This window comes from Echinops telfairi, unplaced genomic scaffold (assembly GCF_000313985.2).
Source record: "Echinops telfairi isolate 266 unplaced genomic scaffold, ASM31398v2 ScPeMD7_8;HRSCAF=38, whole genome shotgun sequence".
In the NCBI taxonomy this organism is placed as follows: domain Eukaryota; kingdom Metazoa; phylum Chordata; class Mammalia; order Afrosoricida; family Tenrecidae; genus Echinops; species Echinops telfairi.
In genome coordinates, this window is record NW_022103905.1 from 6,890,355 (window position 1) to 6,901,695 (window position 11,341).

Genomic DNA, 11,341 nt, shown 5'->3' on the forward strand with positions numbered 1-11,341 from the left:
CTCTGGTCTAGCCAGACTTGCAAGGTTGAATTCGAGTTATGGTAGTGGCTCCCTCTCTCTTGAATGAGCAACCAAAGTCCTTGTGACCCACAGACTTCCGTCTACCAGGTTGGCAATGCACCTAACCCCCTTCAATAGCTATCCCTGACCACAGCAACCCCAGGACCCCTATACCATGGCTGTGTTGCCATTGGGAGCTTCTAGAAGTCCCAGCTATACCATGCAGTGATGGCCAGAGAGGGGGTCAGGCCAGACCAATTGTCGGTGTGAAGGGGGTGACTGGAAACACACGGGAGGCCCAGTGCTGATTCACCCAGGCCTAAGGTACTACTTTTCACAAGGCATCCTTACCGCTGCCTGCTGACGTCATTCCTGGCCCACTGCTGCAGAGTGCCTGATATTCCGCTGTAAGAAATCAACAGACAATAAATGATTCCCTTGTCCGCAGCACGGGTCGGTACTACGCTTGGCTCTGCACACAGTTTCCTCCGAAGCCAGTGGAACTGAAATGAAGTGGTAATGGAAAAGGAGGCATGTGCCAGTGGAGTCACGACTGCCTCCCGCCTCCGTCTCCCCCACCCCCACCCCCGCTATTTTAACACGGTAAATCACTGAGGAAAATGACTTTTAAAGGATATGGGCCAGTTACCCCAATTCCTTGTGCAAAGCACTTTCGGAAAAGGTGTTTTTCCTTTCACTTGATTTTTTTTTTTTTCACCAGGGAACACTTTACACTTAGAGTGAAATGTGCCTGTTAGAATGTGGTTTCTTGACTGTTAACTAGAACTTCCTTTCACCATCTTGGGAATAATTTTGCTTCTTACTAAGAGCTGTTTGTCAGAACAATCAAGTCCTTAACTTTTCTCATTTCTCTGCAGTTCTCTAACTTCCAGTCTCAGTGCAACAAAGTATTTACCTTTGCATTTAATGTGTATTTTTAAAGCTAATATATATCACCATATGAGATTCTTTCTCTGGGATGAATGCAAAGAGAAAGAAAACATCGTTTAATGTTAAAACTGTAAGATCTTATTAAATAAATTGAGTTATATCAAATACATTCCCAAATGTGTAATTGAATTAGACTCGTATTTCTTCAGATTGTTATAATGGTTTATTTACAATTCAAGCGATACGAGCAAATGATGAAAATGGAGCATGAACGGAAATCACACTTTACTCAAGAAAAAGAAACTGAAGTGTCCTCTTCTTTACCCATTGTTTCTGGCCGACACCGAGGCTCATGGTCAAATATGAATCATTCTTGCTTAAGTGAAGAAGCGAACTGGATATCAGGGACAGGTCTTTTTACAAAGGTTGACAACACCTCCGTGGGGAAGCAAAGTTTAAGTTCTCACACTTCTGATGGCATTTCTGGTGACAGTCGACACAAATGAGTTGGTGCTGCTACTGTTGTGTCATTGTTGGGTGCCATCAAGCCCGTCCCCACTTATGCACAACAGAGGGACGCACGGCCTGCTCAGGCACCATCCTCGCAATCACTCCTGTGCTTCAGCCCACTGTTGCAACCACGGTGTCAACCCATCTCATTGAGGGTCTTCCTCTTTTGCGTTACCCCCTCTATTTTACCAAGCATGATGTCCTTCTTAAGGGACTGGTCTCTTTGACAACATATCCAAAATAGGTGAGACAAAGTCTCGCCATCCTTGCCTCCGAGGAGCACCCTGGCCATCCTTCTTCCAAGACCGATTTTTATCCTTTTGGCAGCCACAGTGCTTTCAATAGTCATCTAGAGCACCACCCTTCAAATTCATCGTTTCTGCTTTGGGCTTCCTTATCCAATGTCCAACTTTCACATTCATATGAGACCACTGAAAATCGCATGGGTTGGGTCAGGCACTCCTTAGCCTAAGTAACATCTTTGTTTCTCGGTACTTGAGTTAGTTGATTCTGCCAACCTGGCTGATAAACACATGTGGGGTTAATTGAAGGGCGGAGGGATAAATGGCTCGGTGAGCCTCACCTTTAGAGTTCTCGGGTCTCTTGCTTTGTGATGGTCCGGCCAGGGTGCAGCTGCCTTAGCAGTTCCCTGCTTCAGCTGGCAAGGCTCACTTCCTGCAACACATCCCTGAGGAGAAGCCACATAGACCTACCCTGATGCAGCCCTGGGTGCTGGAGCAGCCGTGTGGAGACCCCTGCCAGCGCTGAGATGCTTACACATTCACTGACTCAGCTTTCCTCCTACAGTCGGCATTATTGCCTCTGTTTTGTGAGGTGGAGGACTTTGTGGACTGGTGTTGGACATATGGGTTAATGGGTTAATGTTGGCCTTGTGGGCTTGGGTAGCACTGGGTTGGGATGTTTTCTTGATGTGCACTTAACCTTTACATAAAACTCTCTCTTATACATGAGTTTCTGTGGATTTGTTTCTCTAAAGTACCCAGACGGGCACAGTACTCTTCAAAGTCTTGTACAGTACATGTACCCAATGCAACGCACTGTTGTCAGGTGCCATTCAGTCTCTGATGCTACATGTCAACTCCGTGTGCAACAGAACAAAACACTGCCCAATCCTACACCTTCCAAATAATCCTTGCCATCTTTGAGCCGGTGGTTACCAGCTTTTTTTCAATCCATCTGATGGAGGGATTTCTACTTTTTTTTCTGACGTTCTATGTTCCCAAGCATGATGTCCTTTTCCAGGGATTGGCCCTTCTGGATAATGCTCAAAGTATGTGAGATGAAGTCCTGCTCTCAGGGGAATTCTGGCTGTACTTCTTCCAAGACAGGTTGCTCCATTCTGTTGGCACTCCCTGGTATCGTCCCTATTCTTTGCCAACACCGTAATTCAAAGGCATCAATTCTTCTTCAGTCCTCTTTACTCAGTGTCCAGCATGGGATGGAAAAGACCATGGCTTGGGTCAGGGCACCTTAGTCTTCAAAATGACATCTTTGCTTGTTAATATATTAAAGACATCTTTTGCAGCAGATTTGCCCCATGTGATACATTGTTCAATTTCCCATTTGCTGCTCCCATGAGCATTGATTAGGAATCCAAGTCTATCAAATCCTGGACAGCTTCGTTATTTGAACAAATGACTATATCCCCCAAAATTAAGGTTGAATCCTTCAGAGCCTATGCCTTCTGACAAATGGAAATTTGTGAAATTGTTTTTAAATATTTATAAAAGAGTCCAAAAGAAAATAAATGGAAACATGGAACTATGCCCTTTATATTCTCTCATATTAATGATTATTGAATGATCACTGAAACACTGTACATCAAACAGGAAAACCAAAATCATGTCCATTTTGTAAAGTACACTTTTACAGTCAGTGCCATTAGCTGCTACATGGCCTAAAATGGAAGCAAATGACTATCGCTTGTTGTCCATCTAGGTGAGATCTGGTACTGGACTATTTGTTGTGTATTCGGATCTGCATGGGCTTGGATGTTGACTGTAGGACTTCCTGCTAAAGGCCTTGGGAGTCTGTCATTGCCCAATTTATAGACCAGGGTTCATGATATCCAGCTCAGGTGATGGACTTCTACTGGAAACTGAGGGCTGGGAAGGGAATGTTTGTGGTCAAATTCTGCACGCTCTTAATTATGAGTCTGGGAGACTGACTCTAGGGGAGGAAGGCCTTCACATGTGTGAGATAGGATGAGTCCCAGCCACCTTCTCCAGACTAAAAGTCATCCCCACAATATCCCCTCTCCCCTCAATAGTGCTACTCCTGAGATATACCTGGAGGCCATCTGTCCTTAAAGAGCAGTCATGCTCTATTGTGCACTTCTCCCAAAGCATAGCCTACTCCCTTCTGATACTGATCATAGATTGTTCCCTTGGAGAAAGCTCAGGAACATCCAAGATTGAGTCAGCTCAGGGGCATTCAAGGTCCAGTCGCCATCATAACTCCAGTACCTGCCCACCTTGTTGTTATGTAAGTGCTCACTGGGGCTTGCTAGCCCCAGGACTATATAAGCCTGTTAGAGAATGCATTCACTCTCTCTTTCTCTCTTGATCCTGACATCTGAAAAGATGAGCACCCTATGTGCTATGTCTGTGTCATTATTTTCCCTCCATTGTACATCCACTCCTAAGGGCCTTCTCTGTTAAAAGGCTGGACCTTCCAGACGTCATGTGATACCATGCAGCGTGTTCTGCACCTTGGGGGGGGGGGCAGTTCAAGTACTTAATAAATGGTAAATGTTACTGTGCGCAAACTCTCTGTCGTACCACCGAGACAGCGATACAGGAGACATATAAGAATGTTCACCAGAAGTATAACCTAAGAGTTCTGCTGGCTGATTCTAATAACAAATGTTATTGTTTGAAAACCCAGGGACAAGAAAATTATCCGAACAAGGTGAACCAGCTTCATGAGCCAGCGGGAAGTACCTTCTTCGTATGCAACTTGATGAGTGTAGATGTTGCACGTTCAGAGTTCTCACTAAAGCGGCTAACAATAGTCTTTCTGGATATCTGAGTATCTTTCACAGATTCCTTCTCACTCTTGATGTGAAGACTAGTGTACATGCAGTTCCTTCACAGCTTGGTATTGCTGTTCATCAACGAGGTCAGCAAAGCCGACTGAAGGAAACCATCTGCACACGGGTGATTCTCCTTCGTCAATGCACTCAAATATGAAACAGAAGCTGGTGGAACTGAACCTCCGATTTAGAAAAGGTCCTAGATTTGCTGGCCCGGCTCATCTTTTCATAAGCTAGCATCCTTTGTATACTGACCCTAAGAACTCTTGGGAGACGCACTTGGACTAGAGGAAAACACGGAAACAGAGAACTATATGCACGGAGTCCTGTATTCTGTGCTTTGGCTCTTCCATACAATCAACTTGCGGACAAATCACTCTGTACAATGTTTTTATCACTAGTCAAGTGGAACCCATGATATTTATCTGTACTTTAAGTAATTAAAGCAACATAAACAGATCTGACTATATGTAACTATAAAATTATATGGAAGCATACATAGGGGGTAGAGTTATATTCATATACTATATTAGACACACATACTTAATGGACTAGCAAGCACATGAAAAGTAACAAATTGTATCAGAGTCACTCAGTACAATAATCAGTCAGAATACAGCTTAATCAGCATCTCCCATTTCTTTTAAAGTCCCCTACCTTATAAATATATAACTCTATAATTACAAATATTATCACTTTGAATTGACAAATATTTTTTGATTGTGGATTTATCTGTAATTAAGTTTATCTAGGCCAGAAATGAAATGACCAGATCTTAGACATATACCCAACAATCAGAACAACATGCTGTCACTATTAAACCCAACTGCATTTTAGGACATCCGGAAGTCAACCGTCAAGCTACCTTAAGTTTACAATCAAACATTGACAGTCTATTGCTTTCATTTTAACAAATGATTTGGACATGATAAATAGAAGGGATTTACAATTGGAAAAGACACTATGGATCATAATAAACAAAACCCCAAACAACAGAAAACTCCATCTCACTGATGAGAAAGGTAAGGATTATTTTCTATTTTATGCTAGTTTATAATTGTTAGTTAATGTAAGCCATCTCAAATGCAAAGAGGTGAGAGAAAATCCTAAGTAAACATAAATCCGCTGAGAACTGCCCGTGGACTCAGGAACAGAATTCTCATTTGTCATCAGTTCTCTCTTATTATTCCAGGCCACTTCAACTGAAGGAAAAACAATTTTCCCCATTAAGGTTGAATAAAATCATAGGAAAATCAGACCGAAATCAGTATGTGGATGTGAACAAAATTTGCAAATGGCGTTCCAGAAAAAATTGGAAATATTCAAGTAATCTGGCAATTATTTCGTTTGACACCATGCACAGTCCTGCTTCTAGAATGGGTATTGCCTGCAAAATGCAAACATATTGTGAAGCTCCTTTAGAACACCAGACATGCTGAACATATGTATGCCAGGGAACAGGGTGTTATTCAGTGGGGCTTTCTCAAGGAAGGGACAAATGTCCTGCTTATTGCAAGTGATCATGAAGACCCTGTAAATACCATCCATAACACCACAGGGAAGTGAGAAATATGTGATGATTCCACTCTGCCTTTGCCAAGACCCCAGAGCAAGCACCTGGAGCGGCGAACATAACCCTTCCCCATGCACGTCCGTCAGGGAAAAGGTTACAGATGGGCATCTCCATCCCACCACACACCTGAATTCTGTGCGGGACACGGCTGGCAAGGCTCTCCGAAGGCATACTCCGTGCTGGCACAGCAGCATTCAGACTTGGTCACGGCACCAAACAAGGGTTTGACACACTGGCCGCGCTTGTATCCCCCGTAGCATGTGCTCCGCATGTGTGTGTCTAAACAGGAAGAAGCATCTGTCATCACTCTGTCGCCTCAAACCAGATGAGAACCTCCAGGTCAAAGTTCAAGCTGGCTTCCTTTATCCACCATCCCTGTTCTAAGTTGCAGAGAACGCCTCTGGTATTAGGGCTCACTGGGCGGGGGGCAGGGGGCGGGGGTGGTGGTAGGGGAGAAATAACATTCCGCTTCTAAGCCCTGGTACCATAAATGGGGCTCTTTCATCTTTCAGGGGCTATTTTGGTTTAGCAAACTGTGAGGTCCCTATGTGCTGGGATCCTACTTCATTCATTTTTGTCATCTCTAGGCCACACGGGACAGGTACTTAATAAAGGTTGAATGAAAGGATAAATCTTGAATCTCCTACCATGATAAAGAAAATCTTTATTAGAAATATGACTTATCCCCCCAAGTAATTGTCCAGTGTCTGCATTCAGTGTACTTTTCAAAGAGAGGGGCAATTAGCCTGTTAAAAGGTCATGCTATCAAACAGTGGAGGTGGGTTCACGCAGCAGTGGGATCCTTCCCAAGAAGGAGGGGTCTCCAGTTCTGCTCAAACCTTTCCCCAGCCCCAGTGCTTACTCAAAACTTGTCCTTAAAAATAGTCTTGTGAAAACCGGTTACCTACTTCTTAACAAACCTTACTCTGTATGAAGCCATAAGACAGTATTATCATGTAACTCTAAGCATGTGGATTATCCATATTCTCTTTTGCATTCTATACATCCCTCTGACAATTTCGCTCTCTATTACAATATTCATGGTGAGATTCTGAGCATGTAGAGGGTAGTACTCAAGACCACTAAGCAACAAGCCAGGGTCGGAGAGTACTGCGGGGAGATCAGTGGCTTGGCAGTGGGGAGAAAAGGTGGGCATTGCTTTGGTGGTCTCAGCTCCTCTTTTCACTCTTTGACTGGATATCCAATGTATGCAAGAAGCGAACTGACCCTTGTTGGTTTGCTGCTCTGCAAATACTTATTATTATTATCATACTTCCTAAAGTAAGCACCTAGTTGTTATTGATGGGTGTCGCTGATGGACAGAGGGTGGCTCTTCTGTCCTACATCTAACCCATGACTGTAGCTTACCAACACACACACGTCCATCCAGACCCACGGCCAGTCCAGGGAAGCATTCGCATCTGTAGGAGCCATCCGTGTTCACACAGCGTCCATTCATGCAGATCCCGGGAGTTTCACACTCGTTAATATCTGTGGCGGGAAAAAGCATTGATTATAATCCAGTGACATTGATCTAAAACCGTAACACATAAGCATTCCCCACTCTTCTCTTGGAAATGAGAAGACAGCACAGAACATGCCACAGCAAGGAGCAACAGTTCCGCGAGATGAAGGCTCATTTTCCTTCGAGAGGACAGCAACAAAATTGGGAGGGATTGACTGTCTGAACCGATTTCTTTTCCATAAAAAGCTACTTTAATAATATTCAGCTAAGGTTTCTATGGTACAAAATGAGAATCACAAAATCACAAAGGAAGAAAGATGGCTAAAGAATGAAATCTTGGGAACTGATTACAAGGATCTACATATAACCTCCTCCCTGGGGGATGGACAACAGAAAAGTGGGTGAAGGGAGACATCGGACAGTGTAAGATATGACAAAATAATAATAATTTATAAATTATCAAGGGTTCTTGAGGGAGGGGGAGTGAGGAGGGAGGGGTAAAAATGAGGAGCTGATACCAAGGGCTCAAGTAGAAAGAAAATGTTTTGACAATGATGATGGCAACAAATGTATAAATGTGCTTGACACAATGGATGGTTGTATGGATTGTGATAAGAATTGTAGGAGCCCCCAATAAAATGATTAAAAAAAAAGAATGAAGGCTCTTCCCATGGCAGTTTGTGCTGGGTGACTATGCACGCAGCTCAGAAGCAAAAACTGTCTCCGACCCGGACAGGAAGTTTTGCCTTTGGCCATTCAGCACCCAGACTGGAGTCCGTTCCAGTATCACCTAGGCCACAGCTCTCGGGGACAATTGGCTCAACTTTAAGAGATCTACAACCAGATCTTTAATGGAGCATCAGAAAAAAGAGAGTGAAAAAAATGAACGCCGATGATGTTGATGTCCATCCTTGGCCAACACCACCATCCTATGCAATTGGAAGCCGCTAATAAAGAAAAGCCTGTCGTAAACGTCACGAACCTTTTACAGCATCATACGTGCATACTTAGTGAGGCGGGTGAAAGGCTTGATAGGACATCCACCCCTAATAGCAGAGATGTACTTTTCGTTCATATAGGGAAGTAAGAAATGATGCTCATTGTGTTTTGGAAAGCATTAACACTTAGAAGAAAATCGTGTCCAACAATTCCTTTTACAATATTCAACTAGGTGTGTGACCGTTTCCTCTCTGCTTACCTTAAGAAGGCAAACTGAGAGTGAAACAGCTCTGTGTTTGAGTTAGCTTGTGGTATTTGGCACGAAATGCATTCAGAGGATCCAAGGTTCCATGTACAGATTGTATTTTTAAATGGCAGCTATATTTAAATACATGAACGCCCACTGGTTCAGTTCTTCCAGCCATTATTTTGTTCAGTTGCAACAAACGCTACACACCGTGGTCACTACCGCCTGTAAAGCCACACGTAGGCCATTGAATATGGATAGTGATACAACACGGGGATTTTAATAGCAGGAGAGACCTCAACATTCAGAGCGTGGCCAGGGAGGCCGTGCGGTACATCAGAGGAGTCGACATGAAAGATAAACGCTGCGACTTCAGCTTCCAGTACAACCCGTGTTTGTGGGCTCAAAACTAAGTAGTTAGCACTAACAAAACATCTCGTCTCATGACATCAGGGGAGCAATCCTGGGATAGAAATTTAGTATAAAATGCCTTCTTCATTCTTTCTCTGTTTGGCTCGTCTTTTAGGTCTTGTTACAGTGTCTGTGTCCTAGGCTTTTGTCACCACTGCTGCTCAGTGCCATCGAGTTAGTTCTGAGACATGGCAGCCCTCCATGAAGCAAGATGGAACACGGTCCAGGCCCCTGCCAGCCTCCCCAGGGTTCTTCAGTAGAGGAAAAGGACAAAGATCACCTTTGGAGCGTTTTCTTTGTCACACTAACCCTACCTCAGTGGCTAAGCCAGAAAGCTAAAGCCAGGAGCACATCTTTTAAATCTTCGAAAGGAATAGAATAGTCCATTGACTGATAAGACCCCATCTCATGGGTTGCAAATGATTGCAAAACCCAGCTTCCCCAATGAGATAAGAATGTGGCTGGACTAGTTCTATCCGCACATCCGTGGGACAGACTGAATGCTGGGAGGCTGTGGCGAGGTTCCCGGCAGCAGCCCGCACACAGTCGGTGAATCTTGGTGCGCATGGGGTTAGGTCAGAAGAGTGGGTGTTCTCACCGAAGTGCTGCTCACAAAGGGGCTTTCACATTTCCTTCTGATATTCTGTTCAGACGCCAACTACCGAATATCCCAGTATAATTCCCCACCCCTTCTATTTTACTTGTGCAGCACTTAATCTTCACAATTCAGCCCTCTGTTCTATGCTGTGGGGCGGAGTAGACTTTTCCCAGGTGTTAATCTTATCTTCCCAACTATAGGTTCCTCCCGGTATAGAATTCAGAAGTACAGGAAAATTAGAACTGTTCCCCTTGTTACGGAGACACAATTAAACAATTAAGAGTCAATGATACGAAGGTCATAAAGAATGTTAAATAAATCAAACCCTGAAGCTCTTTTTAGGCAGGAGAAAGTCTGCATCTCACCAAAGACCTAGGACTCCCTTTTCTACCCTAACCTTCCTCCAAGCTATCTGGGGCACTCAGAGAAGAGAAGCCAGAGGACTTCACGCTGCCTTCTCAGTCCCGGGCACGTAGGACGCGCGATCCTTGCCTCTGAAATTACCAACAGAAGGCTTATAATGCAGCATCAGCGCGGACTTCCTGCTTTGAGTCTGAGGCTCCTTACTAAGCATGTTCTAGGGTGTATTATCGTAGAACCAAAGCAGCACGGACTGCCAAAAGGACAAACAAATCTGTCTTGGAAGCAGGACGGCTAGCGTGCTCCTTCGATGTAAGGATGGACAGACTTCGTCTTCCACACTTGGAGGGGGGTTGTCAGGAAAGACTAGCCACTGGAGGAGGACCTCATAGTTGGTAAAGTAGAGGGGCAGCCAAAGAGATGGAAAGTGTGGCAAAGGGTCATCATGAAGCCTAACTGCCACTGTTCCCCGACTGGAACTCAGTTGAATTCAAAATATGTCCACATGTGTATTTAGACCAATCAGCCAGTGGGTTGACGACTAAGCAACCTTTCAGGCTGCTTGGAGAAGACACTAAATACTGTCTCTGAATTAAAAGCAGTCTCTGGACCGAAGCTGGAACTCTCTAGGTGACTAGACCCAAGAATTCCCACTCAAATCTCCTAAGCCAGAATCGAGGGTACTTCCAATGCAAGGACTCAACCAGCAAAGGTGGTTCTTCTAAACAAGGGAAGATGAGACAATGCAGAGAGGAGAAAAAGAATGTGAAGAAAATGGTTTCGAATTTTCTAGCACAAACCTTTGCAATAACGCCCATCCGATGCCAGCTGAAACCCAGGCTTACAAATACACTTGAAACTGCCATCTTCATTGATACACATCCCGTTCAGACACATGTTCCTTATGCTGCATTCGTCCATATCTGAAAAACGAAGAAGCAAAGCAAAACATGTTCTTATGGCCAGAAAAGTAAGCTTATAAAGGAAGCCAACCAAGGCTTCCGTTCTGTTTTCTAAGAACAATTTTCAACCAAATGACAGCTTGCCAAGAGGAGCCATATGAATATATCTCACGTCCTCAAGCTTAGAAATGTACGAGTAACCCCTAATGCGGGATTTATTTTAGGTTCTCTGTATGTACTACAGTAAAAACAAAACCAAAACTTGTGAAAGGTGGAGATCTATCAGAGATGGAAAGTGAACTATTCCCCACCAATACATAGGAACAGATCAATAAGACGGCCACCTATCAATAGTGGAAAACAGGGCAGTCCCTTGAAGTTATAGCTCTT

At 44.1% G+C, this 11,341-nt stretch overlaps 1 protein-coding gene across 1 annotated transcript in view; it reads right to left on the reverse strand.

Moving 5' to 3' along the window:
- The window catches only part of FBN1 (fibrillin 1), a 221,103-nt gene that overhangs the window by 92,273 nt on the left and 117,489 nt on the right, over positions 1-11,341 (reverse strand). Inside the window, exons 14-17 of the mRNA XM_013006330.2 lie at positions 10,850-10,972; positions 7,398-7,520; positions 6,156-6,308; positions 352-405 (exon numbers count right to left, since the gene is read on the reverse strand). Of these exons, the coding sequence (XP_012861784.1) occupies positions 352-405; positions 6,156-6,308; positions 7,398-7,520; positions 10,850-10,972 (453 nt within the window). The remainder of the gene's footprint in view (positions 1-351; positions 406-6,155; positions 6,309-7,397; positions 7,521-10,849; positions 10,973-11,341) is intronic.